The 16578-nt window shown below is 40.2% G+C and overlaps 1 protein-coding gene across 2 annotated transcripts in view; it reads left to right on the top strand.

Annotated features, from left to right (window-relative positions):
- The window catches only part of MED14 (mediator complex subunit 14), a 73650-nt gene extending 58726 nt beyond the window's left edge, over positions 1–14924 (top strand). Inside the window, exons 24-31 of one of the 2 annotated variants that reach the window (XM_026513310.4) lie at positions 1436–1567; positions 3414–3596; positions 4543–4778; positions 6775–6954; positions 7497–7604; positions 9257–9382; positions 9797–9989; positions 12562–14924. In XM_026513310.4, the coding sequence (XP_026369095.2) occupies positions 1436–1567; positions 3414–3596; positions 4543–4778; positions 6775–6954; positions 7497–7604; positions 9257–9382; positions 9797–9989; positions 12562–12635 (1232 nt within the window). In that variant the 3' untranslated portion in view covers positions 12636–14924. The remainder of the gene's footprint in view (positions 1–1435; positions 1568–3413; positions 3597–4542; positions 4779–6774; positions 6955–7496; positions 7605–9256; positions 9383–9796; positions 9990–12561) is intronic. The other variant, XM_026513311.4, reaches the window with a different exon arrangement.
- The last annotated feature ends 1654 nt before the right edge of the window (positions 14925–16578 follow it).

Below are 16578 nucleotides of genomic sequence, written 5' to 3'. Positions count from 1 at the left end.
CTCTTAGGTAGTAGTAGAGAATTTGAAACGTGAATACTGAGGATAGTGATGGTAATGTAGCGTCTCCGTGTCACATTTATTCGTAGTTTGGGGAGCATGGTTCCCCCTTTCCTGATCCTCAGTTGGAACTAGTCCTATGGCTAAATCCCATCCTTAAGGTCACTGCTCTTGGTTTTTTAATATCTGCCATCTAGACCTCTCCCCTGAATTTGAGTCCTTTGTTTTCCAGCTGTCTAGTCAGCATGTCCTTGTAGATGTGTAGACAATGGCTGAGACTCAACTCCTAACACCTGCCCACCCACCACCCACCCTGACTCCCCGCACCCTGCTCCCCGCCCCCACCCACCGTCTGTAAACAGTAGCCCCTTCCCGCCTGCCGCTTGGCCAGAGCTGTTAGAGTCATGCTGGACTCCTCTTTCTCTCACGCCGACTTCAGTCAGTGCCAGATACTGTCCGTTCTGTACTGAGAATGTATCCAGACTCTAACCCTCCTCAGCCTCCACCCTCGCCCAAGCCATTAACCATCTCTCACTTGGATTATTACTGTTGCCTCTAATTGGTTTCCCTGCCCCTGCCCTGTAGTCTGTTTTTCGCTCAATGGTTAGAGTGATCCTTCTGGAACAGAAGCTAGTTTATGACTTCTTCACTCCAAACTTTGCAATGGTTTCCCATCTCATTCAGGGTAAACCCTAAGTCCTTAGAGTGGCCTACAAGTTCCTGTGTGATCTGGGACCCCCATCACCACCTGTCTGTCCTCATCTCCTCCCACTTCCCCATGGCTCCCACTGATCCAGCCACACTGACCCCCCTCCCTGTTATTTTTGCTGCTGCCTTTGGGGTCTTTGCACTAGCTGTTTTTGCCTGAAATGTCTTACCCCCTGGGTATCTTCACACCTTAAATCCTTCACTTACCCACGTGCCCCCTTCTTAGAGTGGTCTTCCGGGGAACAGCACCCACCTCCGCCATTACATGATAACTGCCCCTTTTCCTTGCCCTGGTTTTCTCCATAACACTTATCACTGTCTATCACTACCTGACATACATTTGTTGTCTTTCTCATTCTACTAGAATAGAAACTCCACGAGGGCAGGAATTTTTGTCTGTTGTCAACTGCTGCATCCCCAGTGCCTACAGCAATGCTGGGCATGAAATTAACCTTCGTGTCCACTTGCTGGAAGAGTGAATGAGCGAACACAAAAGTACACAGAATATTTTTTTTTTAACTCAGTCAGTATAAGAGCTAGAATTTGGGCCCCATGGAATTGATCTCTCTCTCTCTTTCAGTAACAAAATCATTCCAGATTTTCTTTGTGCTATTTAAGGGAGCTTTACTACTTATTTCTTTAATCTGTAGAGAGAGTCTTAACTTGAGGTCCTTGGCCAGGACATAATATGTGTCCTGCAAGATCATCTATAATTATTTTCCTTTATTAGGAAATCTGCATGCCGCCAGCTCCCCCAGTGGGGCTTTGAGAGCCCCTTCACCAGCGTCATTTGTTCCAACTCCTCCCCCATCCTCGCATGGAATCTCAATAGGACCAGGGGCCAGTTTTGCTAGTCCACATGGTGAGTCCATACGTGGAAATCGCGATAGCGTAAAAATTTGACGTGAAAGTCGTTTTTTGTTAAATAAATTCTTTTCTTATTGCAAAATTAGCACTGTGTTCGTTGGGGAAATCACCAAAGAAAATGAATATGTCCTGATTCCACCACGCAGAGATCTACCAGTTAGTCCGTCTGCTTTGGACTCTCTCCCCACGTCGCTTCTGCCTTGCTCTTCCTGTCACGCACCCCATGCTTGCCTGCCTGCTCGCCTCTCTTTTGCTCTCCACCTGTCTGCTTGTCTCTCCTCTCAAACACCTCCCCCCACAATTGGGACTATACCATATGTATTGTTTTGAGACTTGAATTTTTTAACTTTTTAACTAAAAAACTCTGTTTTGGATTGGTTCAAATAAAGAATAGAAGAGGTAGCCAGGGAAGTGTTTCTGTGCCACCAACCACCTAGTTCCTCTTCCCAGAGGCATTCAGTGTTATTAATTTCTTATGTGTCCTTCCAGAGATGTTGTCTCCACACACAAGCAAATGCCTGTAAGTGTTCTCACCCCTTTTACACACGGGACAGTATACTTCAGTGCCTTACTTTTTTCATCTATTTTTCCTGAATGCTGTGCCAAATCACAACATAAAGGACTTCCTCAGTTTTTACAGCTGTGTAGCATCTGTGGTTTTACTGTCTACTGTTAATATTTGTAGGAACATTTTTGTCAGTAAAAACTCTACATCGTCATATTAAATGGCTCCATAGTATTCCCTTGTCTTGACATACCATGATTTAACTGCCCTCCTATTATATGTTTAGAATGTTTCCATTTTTTCTACAACTGAAAATGGTATCATCTCTGCTCACGTGATTATTCCCTTAGGTAAGTTCCTAGACGTGGAATTGCTGTCTCAAAGGGTTTGAGAAATTCTAAAGCTTTTGAAACATATTGCAAATTGCTCACCTGAAAGGCTGTACCAATTTCCTCTAGCATCAAACAAGAATGTCTATTTTCCTGCATCATTGCCAACACAGGGTATTAACGACTTTCAGAAACCTTGGTCATTTTGATAGGTGAAAAATGGTGTCGTCTTGTTTAATGTGCATTTCTTTGATTATTAATGAAGTTAAACCTTTTTTCTTTCATGGGTCTTTGGTATTTCTTATTTTATGCCTGCCTGTGTGTTCTTGTGTTTTTTCCTACCAATTTATAAGACTTTTAAGTTAGGATAATTTACTCTCTGATATATGGTAAAAATATTTTCTCAGTTTGTCATTTGGTTACAGAGGGGTAGAAATAATACGTTAAAGGTAACTGCGGGATGAAATTTAAATATCAAATTGTTCAGGAAGTTGCTTTCAAAACTTGATTCTTGGTTCATTTCTCAGTCAGTGTAGCCTTTACTAAAGAAAGAAAAGGGAAAATTTCCCTCTCCTCAGCCTTGAGTAGAATGAAAAACATAATTTGTCAGGGTTACTTGAAAAAATAAGATTGCTGTCCTTAAGCGAGCTTTGATTTTTTTTTTTGCTTAACATTTTCAAAGATGTTTGCAAATAGGTTTTGAAAATAGTAGGTTGTTGCATAGTGTAAAGTAGATTGTTACACATTGCACATGTTGAAACTTGTGTGAAGGTAAATTTTATCCTTTCTCATTCTGTATTTCTCTAATTTTGTATCACGTTAAAAAGTATTTAAACTACACAAAACCGACATTCAGGTGCACCGTGTGAAAAGAGCATCATACTTCAGATAGCGAAAAGGAAAAATAAAATCATCACCTTGTAAAGTGTCAAGCATTTCAGCGCTGTCAAGTACTTTTCAGTTATTAAAATACAGGTTTTGAAAACCATCTGTTCACTTCTTTACAGGAACCCTGGACCCTAGTTCTCCATATACTATGGTGTCACCAAGTGGACGAGCCGGGAACTGGCCAGGGTCTCCTCAAGTGTCTGGCCCCTCACCAGCAACACGCATGCCTGGAATGTCACCAGCCAACCCATCACTACATTCTCCAGTTCCAGATGCTTCTCATTCCCCTCGAGCTGGAACAAGTGAGTGTCATCACCATTTTTGTGTTTGTTTTAGTCCAGCCTCCAAATGACCAATTTTTTTTTCCATCCTCACATTTGAAAGTTGTGACCAACTTGTTAAATGAGGATACTTAATAATGTAAACTTTAATCCATTTGGTAAATTGCTTAACGATAGTTAATTTGCACAAAGCAAAATGTAAGAAAGGGAAATCTCTCCTCCAGAAGTCTTAGGAGGTGAGCCCCAGTACCTCTGTTATGTCTCCTAACTTAGCTGCAAAACTAGACCTTGAAGGACACCTAAAGTTAACTGACAAGGTTGTAGAAATTAACACAGAGCAGAATTGTGCACATATGTGAGTTAGCTTTCTCAGGTCATGTTTAATGATTAATGACTTAGAGCAACAATGTTTTATTAGCTCACCATTCTATAGGTTGGCGATTTGCGTAAGCCAAGCTGGGCAATTTTTCCAGGCTCTGCTTTGCTCACTCACGTGTCTGTGGTCAGCTCCCACGTGAGCTGGGGCCTGGCTGGTCTACAATGTCCCCAGCCCACGTGGCTTCCTCTGCTCCACGTGGCCCCATACTTGAACACAGGCTTGTTCACCTGGTGGCTGGTCGGGGTTTCAAGAGTGTGAGTGAAATCCTAGGTTTGCAGCTGTACCACGTCACTTCCACTGCATTTTTTAAGTCAGCAATTCACAGGGCCAGCCCAGATTCCAGGAAGAGAAATAGACTCCATCCCTCCAAGGGCTTGCTACAAAGTCGCTTTGCGAGGAACCTAGCCGCAGGGAGAACAACTCTGGCCATTTTGCTAACAGGAAGCTAACAGAGGATTGTTACGCCACAAGGAGTAACGAAAACAGTATGGATGGCTTTAGAACATCAAAGATTTATAATAAAAGCGAAACGGAACAGTGGGACCGTGTGTATTTGTGAATGAAATGACCTGTTTTCCTTCCCAAAAGGTTCCCAAACTTTGCCAACAAACATGCCTCCACCTCGTAAACTACCTCAGCGCTCCTGGGCAGCCTCCATACCAACCATCCTCACTCACAGTGCCTTGAACATTTTACTGCTGCCCTCTCCAACACCAGGCCTTGTGCCTGGCCTGGCAGGTAGTTATCTTTGTTCTCCACTTGAGAGATTCCTTGGATCGGTCATCATGAGACGGCACCTTCAAAGAATTATTCAACAAGAAACGGTATGGATACCTAGTGAACTCCTCGGCGGTGGTTGTCGAAGGCGGGGACTAATAGCTGCCCCACAGAACAGCACCTGAACTAAAATGATGTTCCCTCGCTTCCTTTAGCTTGTTGGAACTGTGCTTTCCACCGCTCTAGCATTAAAAACAGACTCCACGCTCCTTTTCCATTCTTACGTTAACATGTTCCTGCATTTTGTAGTTTGCGGTGCTGTGGCTAATGGGCGCAGGGATAGGTCCCAGAGGGTCCCCACTGTGCATGGGACAAATGCTCCCAGGATCTGCCTTTGCAGAGAGTAGCATACAAGCACTGTTGGGCTTCTGGAATCCCCTTGCAGGCAGGCTGACTTTGAATCGGATTCTCCATTGAAGTAAAATTATTTATGATCACAGGGTTGAAAACTCCTCTTTAAATTCATGAGCAACTGAACTGATTTGGAAAAAGTCAGAAAAAGACTTGTGCCTGTGGTGATACCCTCAGGAGATAGTTCAGAGTCGATAACACTGGCTCTGGAGTCCAACTATCTGGGTTTGTACCCAGGCCATGCCACCAGCTAGTACAAGCTTAGGCAAATCCCTTTACCTTTATGATAATGGTAGATAATAGTACTTACCTAACTCATAACAACTGTGGAAATTCGAGATACTTCATATAAAACCCTTAGCATAACATCTTGGTATTGTTCAGTACATATTAGTTATTTATAACTCTTGATATATCTATATGCTAATGAGGTAGTATGGTGAATGTTTAAAATATCCACTCCATGGATGGCACCAAGCTATTTTGCAACCTTTATATTCATATTTGAAAATAGTAGAGGTTTTAACATAAGTTGAATAAATTAGCATTTTAAAAAATGATTATTATGAGACCTGTGATCTGCCCTCCCTCTGCCACTTACAAGTCATGTGAGCTTTCAGCTCTTTAAACCTCATTTTGCTTATCTGCATAATCAATATGTTATGATAGAGCAGCGGTCAATAAACTGGCTGGGGCAGGGGGGCAAGTCCTACCCACCACCTATTTGTAAATAAAGTATTACTGGAACCTTAGTCGCACCCGTTAATTCACGTATTGTTGATTGCAGCTTTCAGCTATGATGGCATCATTGAGTAGTTGCAACAGAGATCATGTAGCCTAAAATATTTATTCTCTGTTACTTTACAGAAAAATTGGCCAACCCCTGGGCCAGTATAAGGTCCCAATCCAGGTCCAACATTTTTTAATGGTACTCTTTGTTCTTTTTTTCTACCGTGCCATTTTTTAAAAACTTCTTGTGGAAAATTTTAATCATATATAAAAGTTGAGAGTATAATAGTATAAGAGAGTATAATGAACTTCTGTGTTCTCATCACCTACCTTTAACAGTGAACCCGTCAGTCTTGTTTCTTCTATAGCTCCTTCACCCACATGGTTTCACAGCAAATCCCAGACATCATTTCATCCATAAAGAGAATTTCTTTATCATCAGATAGCTAGTTGGTGTCCAGATTTCCCAAGTTGTCACACTTTTTACAGTCTAAAGCAGAACCCAAACAAGTTTTTAAGTCCCTTTTAAACTGTAGGTTCCCCCTCCATCCCTCCTTACACAGTTTATTTGTTGAAGCAACCATATCCGTTGTCTTGTCGAGTTTCTAAGTCTGGATTTTGCTGATTACATCCCTTTGGAATTATTTAATATGTTCTTTTGACTGTCACATTTCTATAATACTGGTCCACCCTGCAGATCTAACTACCGATTTCCAGCTCAAGTTTGTTGTTATTTTACGAGAATATTCCATAGGTTGTGTTCTGTTCTTCCATTGAGAGACACATAATGTATAGTTCCTTCTTCGGGATGTTAGCAATTGATGGTGCTCAATGCCTAGATATTTTTGTTTGGGAACGGGTATCAACTTTTAGTTGTTTTCCCTCTGAAACAGTTCTCTCAGCAATGTTTTCATTTCCTCTTTGTCTTCCATATTAACTTGATGCATCCTTTGTATTTTGCAGCTGCAGCTGATAAATTCCAATGAACCTGGAGTGATCATGTTTAAAACTGATGCCCTGAAATGCAGAGTAGCCCTTAGTCCCAAAACCAACCAAACACTTCAGCTAAAAGTGACACCCGAAAATGCAGGACAGTGGAAACCCGATGAACTTCAAGTTTTGGAGAAATTCTTCGAAACAAGAGTATGTGTTTCTTAATGCATAGTTTTAATATAGGCATACCTCGTTTTATTGTACTTTGCCTTCTTGCGCTTCGCAGGTACTGTATTTTTTACAGATTGAAGGTTTGTGGCAACGCTGCATGGAGCAAATCTGTCAGGGCCATTTTCCCACCAGCGTTTGCTCACTTCATGTCTCCTTGTCACATTTTGGTACTTCTCGCGATATTTCAAACTTGTTCATTGTTATGGTGATTGATAATTGTGACTCACTGAAAGCTCAGGTAGTGGTTAGCGTTTTTTAGCAATAAGGTATTTTTTAAGACAGATACATTTTTTTAGACAAAATACCATTGCACACTTAAAAGACTACAGTATGGTGTAAATAAACATAACTTTTATATGTGCTGGGGAACCAGAAAACTCATTCAGCTCGCTTCATTGTGATACTTGCTTTAGTGCGGTGGGCTGGAACTGAACTCATACCTCCAGGGTATGCCTGTACAATTAGCAAAAGAGAAGAGTCAAAGTAGAATGCAGAGTAACTTTCTTTATTCATCCCTGTAGGTTGCAGGACCGCCATTTAAAGCCAATACTTTGATAGCCTTCACCAAGCTGTTAGGAGCTCCTACACACATCCTCAGGGACTGTGTGCATATTATGAAGCTAGAGCTGGTAAGTTACAGTGAAACGCCTATTTCTGTGTATAGCTAGGTCTGTCTAAAGAGGTTGGAGTTGGTGGGAGCAGTATTTATTGGTTTTCACCTATTTAGGTACTTCGTTTTTCTCTTACACTCTTCTTAATTTTTAAGATTTTATCTTTGAATAGGAAACACAGTCCTCCTGTATCTTTTGAATTGAGTTCAAGATGTGATACAGAGGGAAATTTCCCATCTATCCCTGTCCAGCTGTCTTGTCTCCTTCCCCACAGGCAACCCGAGTTACCAGTGGCTTACCTCTTATAAAAGCAAATACATTTAATTCACTCTTCTTGCTCCTGGATACTGAAATGATGCTCTCATGACTTTTTAAAATACTGTTATGGAGTCGTTTTTTAAATCACTATTTGAATTTTTGATCCATTTAAAATATACCTTGGTGTCAAAGGTGAGGTGTGGGTCTAGCTTTTTCAGATGCCCCCAATTGCCCTAATGTCATTTATCAAAAAATCTGTCCTCCCTGGGGAGATGAGTTCCTCTTCTTCCCTGTGAAAGTATATAATTACATAGATGGAATCCAGGTGGCAGCTGATTATATTTTTCAGGACTTGCATTCAATGTTTCTAGTATTGCTTTGGGTAATTCCAAATACCTCACTCCTTTTTCCAGTTGGTGTTTTACTGTTAATATTAGGGACAGCAGTGCTCCTTTGCTAATAGTCTCAACATTTGGCTTCTGCTCTGGTAGCCTATAGGAAACATTATTTATTTCAAAAAGATACCCATTTGAGTTTTTGAAGGAACCAAGTATTCATGTGGCTTTAAAAAAAAAAAAAGCACCAGTGGGGGCGCCTGAGTGGCTCAGTCAGTTAAATGACTGGCTCTTGATTTCGGCTCAGGTCATGATCTCAGGGTCCTGGGATTAAGCCCCCACATCGGGCTCTGCACTTGGCAGGGAGTCAGCTTCAGGATTCTCTCTCTCTCCCTCTGCCCTTCCCCCTGCTTGTGTGTGCTCTCTCTCTTTCTCTAAACTAAATAAATAAATCTTAAAAAAAAAAACAAAAACAGTGAATACAGTTTAAAATTATTAACACAGTTTGACAAGTATGTTTTAGGGAAGGAGCTGGGAATGAGGCTGGGAAGTCTAGGTTGGCACCAGTTAAGAAGGGCCTTGAATGCCAGGTCTTGGTCCTGGCAGGGTAAGGGAGGGGAGCAGGATGTGTCACTGCATGTCACTAAACATTTGTGAACTCAATTAGAACCGTGCTCGAGGACATTCTTCTGGCAGTGGTAGATGGAGGAACTGGGAGAGGCAGCCACCAGAAGGGGCCGGTTAGGGGCTGCCAGAGAAATCACGAATCCTGGAGCTTGGTGGCATCCGTGAATAGAGAGGTGTGAACAGATGTCAGAGACACTAAGGAAGCAGAATCTGTAGGCCTTGGGAATTAATGGAGCGGGAGGGAAGGAAAGGGGAACCATGTCACATAGGTCCGGAGTTGACTTTTCATGTAGTAACGTCATGTATGCATTTTCTTTGAAATAATGCAGGCTGTCATCCTTATGTTCTGTTAATGATGGATAGTATCAAATAAGATTCTGACCTTTCAAACTCCTCTACTGGAATGTAATTTTAAATGTTCATATGACTTTATCATGATTTCAAAAACAGTTTCCTGACCAGGCAACACAGCTAAAATGGAACGTCCAGTTTTGCCTGACGATCCCCCCCAGCGCACCGCCGATTGCACCCCCTGGGACGCCTGCTGTGGTGCTGAAATCCAAAATGCTATTTTTTGTAAGTACCACCCGGCGTGTGCGTGTGTGTGTGCGTCCATGTGTGCATGCACGCGTGCGTAGACCCCCTGAGGAAAAAGCCTTGTGAGGATATTAGAACAGCATTTGGGTTTCTGCAGAGTTAATTGTCGCTGCCAAACACAGGCTCAGATTCCTTAATTGTCAGTTTAGACGTGATGTACTCCTGGTTCCTTCAGTAATAACAGAAATGTATTGAACTAGATAATTGTGTGGCACGGTTGCATCTTAACCATAGTATTCAATCGTTTGTCACTTTTCTTGTCATCTTTAGTTTTCTTATGCCCGAGATATCTTAATCTGATAGAGTAAATAATAGTACCTTTGATAAATATAGGCAAATGTTTTATTTTCTTACTACGTTTTTATTCTCTTTGTATGTGTTGTATGTCTTCAGCTTCAACTAACTCAGAAAACATCGGTCCCTCCCCAAGAACCTGTTAGTATTATAGTTCCAATCATTTATGACATGGCTTCAGGTACAACCCAACAGGCAGACATTCCCAGACAGCAGAACTCTTCTGTTGCTGCTCCCATGATGGTCAGCAACATTCTGAAGAGGTTTGCAGAGATGAACCCACCACGACAAGGTACATGACCAGTAGATGATATTTTATTGCATATATGCTATAAAAGTTCTTTTGGGAGATTCCTCCTTCTTCCCTCTGCTCCCTCCTTACCCACCTCACCCCCAGTCGTAGTAACAGAACGCTGATTGCTGTGGCCCTCTTAATGTCTGCCTGTCGCTTTCTTCCTTTCTCACTGGTTCTTCATTTTTGTCCATGTCTCTGCTGCCTGGACCTCATTTTTGTTAGTGATTGACTATTGGGACTGACCCAGTTGCTAATGCCAGAAGCTTGTATTTCTAGCACACATTGCCACGGAGCCGTAGATTAGGATGATAGACTTTTTCATGGCTGTGAATTCCTGCCCTACCATCGCTACCTGCCACTCTGTACATCACCAGTTGAAATGCATGTTGGTTTCTCATATTTCATGGTTCAATCATGAATAGAATATTATCATTCAAAGTTCTGTATCTTCTAAATGTTTTGTGAAGAATAAAAGCTGATACAAATGGCATCACTGCTTTTTGGGCTTCTTATATAAGTGTCAGGTGGGTGCAAGTGAACCTTTTCACCAAGTGCACAATGAAGCTCTCAAACAACATTTTCGAGGAACCCCGAATGTTTCTGGCAGGTAAACCAGGTCCCTTCCATATTGTGGTAGCCTACACGTAACACACAACTCCTGGCAGTGCTGAATGTTTGGTCACAAAACCTAAAGCTCAGCAAAGAGAATTTTTCTTCCATTTTGCTTGTTGCTAACTTTAAGGAAATTAAATTTAAATTAAAATTTGCTTATTTCTACTATTAAGGAAGTCCTCTGTAGCTTTCTGCTTAGAATAGTATGATAACAGAATTACGTTTTTAAATGAGGGAAAGTTGTTCTCTGAAACATTTTTTAGGTACCACAGTGTTAAAAGTTTACTAGAAACAGGAATCACGGGAGAAATTATATTTTTCGCTATTTATTTCTCCGTATTATATATACATAGGCAAGTTTTCACTCATGTAGAGGTTACAAGGAATGCACCGGGCAGTAGAGAAGGGTACGCTTCTTTTGTTGTAAGACTTCTTCCACTTCTTAAAATTTTCTGCTTTCATCCTTTGACTTATCTCTTCTTTCAGCTAAAAATAGGTCCTTCAGAATCAAAGTTTAAAGCTAAAAGAATTTTCAAAGTAGCAGTCCAGTAGAACTTTGATGATAAGACCATTCCTTCACAAGCAGATGATTATCATTATTGTCTTGTGGAATTTACAATTAAAAGGAAAGAGTGTTTTGATCCTCTTGGGATCAAACACGTTTTTCTACCTATCAATAATGAAAATGTGTTTTTAAAAAGGAGAAAGAAGGATATAACTTTTCCTTTTATTTGAGAAATTGTTGGGATGTTTTGGGAGTGTTTTTCTTTTTCTTTCCTTTTTTCAGTCGTTTTTTTTATGTCTACCTTAGACTGGGCAAACCTGGAGTTTCATTTTTTTTCTGTACCGGTTGGAGGGAAGCTTGCAGTAACTTGCACAGGGTCACTGCACATCCCACCCTTTGCCAGAAGGCCATTCTTCCGTTGAGGCCTCCCGTTCTCTCACTCGCAGCCACCATAGCATTAGGCCACGCGCCAGGAAAGGGACCCAGCTTTTGGTTTATATTATTTACAACTGGTTTGGGTTTATTATATTTAAGTATATGTAACGTTCACAAGAAGTACGAGGCAGGGTCTCTGGTTTCTTTGAGCGAAGGGGAAATTGAAAGGATGAGTCATTAGCCTCCCCCGCCCGCCCCCAAACAAGTCTTGTTTTTGGATTGTCGGTGTGCCATACTTCAGCACCCCCTCCCCCTCGAACCCATGACTTCCTCCCCTCCCAGTGAAGTGCTTTTAAGAAAAATCACTTTCTTTTTATTGATTGATATTAATGTTGAACTCCAGAAGTTGATTGTTTACGTTTGAGAAAACTCCAATATATGTCATAGAACTGCACTGTCCAATATAACTGTCACTAGCCACTTGTGGCTATTTAAATTCAAGCTAGTTAAAATTAACTAAAATTTAAAATTCCAGTTCCTCAGGCACACTAGCTACATGACAGGTACTAAGGAGCCACAGTACACATATAGAATATTTCTGTCAGCACAGAAAGTTCTGTTGGACAGTGCAATCATAGACATTTTTATTTGGTCTTCAAAGCAACATTAGAAGGACATCGTTGATGTTGTAACTGATGCATAAATCTGAACTAGAGCTTTTCATTAGATTCAAAATGCATAAACAGTCAGTAGCCTTGAAACCTAACTTTAAAGGCTTATCCAATGCTCCAGTGTTTCAATAGAGAAACTTGAGGCATATCTCCATAAATTCAAACCTAACTGGGTCTTACCCAGAATTTCCCCATGAGAAGAAAAATAAACAAAACCCAAACCAAGTATTTGATACTTAACACCAAAGCTTAATCCCCTATAACCTGTGCAGTTAAAATTTAGTCTTTTATTTTGACCCTTGAAGTTCTTGCTGATTTTAGATTTACTTATCCCTACCCCCACCGGTGTGTTGACAGCATCTTTCCTGTATTGCGAATAGCTAATGACCATTTTTCTCTGTTGCAGGTGAATGCACAATATTTGCAGCTGTTCGTGATTTAATGGCTAATCTTACACTGCCCCCTGGTGGGCGTCCATAGACACTATTGTTTTTAAACCAGGAAGGCTGACAAATGAGACAAAACAGCAAAAAAAAAAAAAAAAAAAAAAAAAAAAAAAAAAAAAAAGGCAAAAAAAAAATCTGAATTTAGCCTTCAGTTTTAAAAAAAAAAAGGACTTTTTTGACTTTAAGAGCTAAATATTCTAAACTGGCAAAAATTTTCAGGGTGCACTTCTTTCATCAAAAAGACCATCAATCTTTTTTTGTATAGTGAACTTGTATAGTGTGTTTAAACGGGACACATTTCAAACTAGGTAAAACATTGGTGTCCGCTTGCCAGTAATAGATTTAATATTCTGTTTTATACTATAAAGTTATGGAAATGCCAAACTTGTTTATTTAATTGTTTTCTTATGTTTTGGGTGTAATAGTCCTTTTTTGGTTTTTGTTTTGTTTTTTAAGGCAGGTCTGTCATTTTTGAATACTGTAAAACTGTGATAAACTTTATATTGAAGCTGTATTTTAATATGCCCGCTTTGAATCCTTACATGAAAATGTTCTGGGAGTTGTTATAAACACATCCCAAAGAAGCAATATTTAATAAAACTAGGTTTAAAACAAAACAAACAAACAGTGACACTCACTTGTGTGTATATCAGCTCTGTAGACTTCTCCTGGCCTCCCTTCATCTTTCACCTGGTGGGGCCAAGAATTGATTTCTAATGATACATGTCTGAAATTTGACCAAAAACATCTTCTTTGTTTCAAGTTTAATTTATTTTCTTCAGACATTCCTAACTTGACTGGTGGTGAACGTTTAGCACCGTACTTGTCTTTTAGTGTAGGATTTGGATAAAAAAGAAGGTGAACCCGTCTTTGAGAAGAGACAGTGAATAGTTCATATTGATCAAGGATCCCAGATATTGCAATCATTCTCATCCGTTGAAGATATGGAAACTTTTGTTACGCAAATGTAGTTTACAGGATACTTCTGCATACAGCATGAATCAGGAAACCTAGAACTTGAGCGTTCCACCCTTGCATGAAATTTCTGTGACGTTTCTTTATCTTGCTTAACTTCTCCCCCCCCCTTGCCTTCCCCACCACACTTGAGGTTGTTCTAAACAATCCCAACTTAATTCATTGTCAACAAAACGGTAAAATGTTTTGCTTGGAAGAAACCTGGTTACAGTGCCTTCACTTTGAAGAATCCAAGATCCGGTGCCTGCCCAGGGTCAAGTGGAGTTTCTGGTACTGACACATCTCAGCAGAGTTTCTTTTTGGAGCACCGTGCTGTCTCTCCCAGTGAGTCAGGGACTTTTTTAAGCTTCAAGGAATGTGATCGGAAGCAAAGGTCTTCTGGTGACCTAATGTTATTTGGGAAAGTTTTTTATATGATAATACTGTACTGAGTTATCTGGTCACTGGAATATTGGCTCTCCAGTAAATTGTAGACGCTCTACTTCCACTTTAAGATGATTTGAGCTTCTGTTAACTATCAACTACCAAATTCTAATTTCAGGCATCTCACTGCAGCTGTGTCATATCTGTTCTCAAATTCGCTTGATTCTCCATTCCCTTCTGGTCAGAGTCGAGGCCTTCTTTGCCTTTCTTCGGTGTCTTATTTCTACCTTTATCCCCTGCTTCTCGCCCAGCTCTGCCGCTGTTCAGGAGCAGGTGACTGGACTTTATCCTTCCTTTAACTTACCTTTTATCCTTCGGTTTTCAGTTCTCCTTACAATGGGAATCACATCAGTTTGGCAATCTAACATGTCTTTATCAAGGGTCAGCCCTTTTCTGTTGGGAGCTGAGTCCTGTCTTTCATGTAGAAATCTACATGTATATACAAGAAATGTATTTTTATCTGCAGGATAATATTGTCTCAAATTTTATGGAAAGAGTAAACTTTTCAGGTATTCTTTTTAAGTGTGGTTTTGAAACGTTAATTGTATTTTTTAAACACGATGCATTCAGTGGACACTTTTCCTGATTATAAGTCATCTCTGAATGCCTCGTGCAAATCAACATAGGATTCAGTGAGCAGAATTTGCTTTCGATGCTTAAGAATAAACCCATGAATATGAATTTTGATATCATGTTTGGTACTTGGAATTGATATATACTTTATTAAAGCTTGAAAACACTAGCATTCAAATCTTAGGTTTCAGCATAAACCATGTCTTTTGCCTCTTTTGTTACCCAGGTTCAATCAAAGGGACTGGATGCCCATAGTGATTTTTTTTCTGATAGGTGGTTGGGGTCTTAGCTTTTAAGGTTTTTCAACCTGTGATTTTTAGTAATTTTGGTAATAAAATTTATACAAGTTTCAGAGAACTACCAACTCTCTCTAGTTAATTTGCACGGAGATGTTTTGGATAGTAGTCTGGTTTAGCATTGGTTTGATTTCGAAAGAAGAAATTGGTCCTGATTTGCCACCTTCTTTTTTCATTCGCTGAAATGCCATTTCAGAATGTATACAGCTACTTTCAGAATTAGAGAGGAGGAAAGCGAAAAATTCAACAGAACTTAACAAGTTATTAAAAGCAGGGGATGGACCTTATGTTTGAAAGTTAACTCTGAGCTAGTGCAAGCAGAAACTAAAATATACATGATTTGAATTTAAATACCACTAATAACTGTGTTGCCGTTAATACAGTAACGCATTCAGCCACAGGTTACTAACAGTTTGTTAGTCTTTCTTTGGACCATGATTAATTCTATAACTCCAAGAAGTATAATTTTGCTACTCTAAATTCAGAATCCATTTTCTACATAAAAAAGTTCATGATTTTTCCCTCAAAGAATTACCTATGATATTTTACTTTAATATTTATTATCCAAGTTCTTGATATAAAATCAATAATATACAGAAAATTTTAAGAGAACTTACTGCGAAACTTAAGGGACAGAAAGAAAAAATGTTAATATATATTTCACTGTTTCTTGGGGAATTTCCTCTTTCATTTGGTTTGATGGGAGTGGACAGAATGTCTAAGGAAATGATTTGAAATTTACTTAGGGTGGATTTAGTATTGAGGTTATTAAGAGAAAAGCAGACGCCAGCCAGCATTGTGCTGTGCAACCCCAGGAGACCAGGTCTCACGATTTTCTGTATATTGTCTCCACTTCCAAGTGGCCAATGATTTGTTCAAATTCCTTGCCCAGGAATATGACTGATGGATGGAATGGCACTTTTAGATCAATGTAAAATAATAGCTAATACTTACTGATAGCTTACTATTGCCAGGCACTGTCCTAAGTACTTCAGTGTATATTTAATCCTCACAACAACTCAGTGGGGTAGGTATTAATATCCTCCTTCTACAGATGAGTAAACTGAGGCCCAGGGAAATGAAGTAATTTGCTTAAGATCAAACAGTTAAAATTCAGAGCTAGAGCTCCTACACACTTGTGCCACTTTGGTCTTAACCACGAAGTCAGGGGAAAGTTTCGTTTAGAGTCTTCCCCCCAGAGCCATTTACACACAATTTTAACACTCTTCCAAGCTCAAGAAGCTCACTAAAAAGCAACTAAAACTGAGAGGAACTCTTGTCATACGGAGTTGACAGTCCATTGCCTTCTGATCCTCATGGCACTTATTTGAAAGTTAAGACTGCCTTGTGTAAGAAGCACTAATTATAACCGAGAGTATTAAATAATCATCTAAGCTGGATGCTTCAGGATCATAGTGGAAGAAGCCCTTACCGGCTCGGGGCGGTGCAGCTCTCCACAGAGTCCAGGGGATGCGTCGTCCTGTTTGCTTCTGCTAGATGGCCCAATGGCCTATGTTTTTGAGCTTTGTGTCACCCTGGCACTGCAGACGCATGGTAGATGCGTGGTGCAGGTAGCCAGCGGTCACACTGCACTAATGCTTTTATCTGCTACAGCCAATCAGTTGGGTTTAGGAACTAAATAAACTTTATAGAATTGTGTAATGCAAGGAACATACATAATTTAAAAAGTGTGCCTTGAGCATCTTATAT

This window comes from Ursus arctos, chromosome X (genome assembly GCF_023065955.2).
Source record: "Ursus arctos isolate Adak ecotype North America chromosome X, UrsArc2.0, whole genome shotgun sequence".
Taxonomy (NCBI): Eukaryota; Metazoa; Chordata; class Mammalia; order Carnivora; family Ursidae; genus Ursus; species Ursus arctos.
Note: the sequence above shows the minus strand (reverse complement) of the source record. Positions and strands in the feature narration are given on the sequence as shown.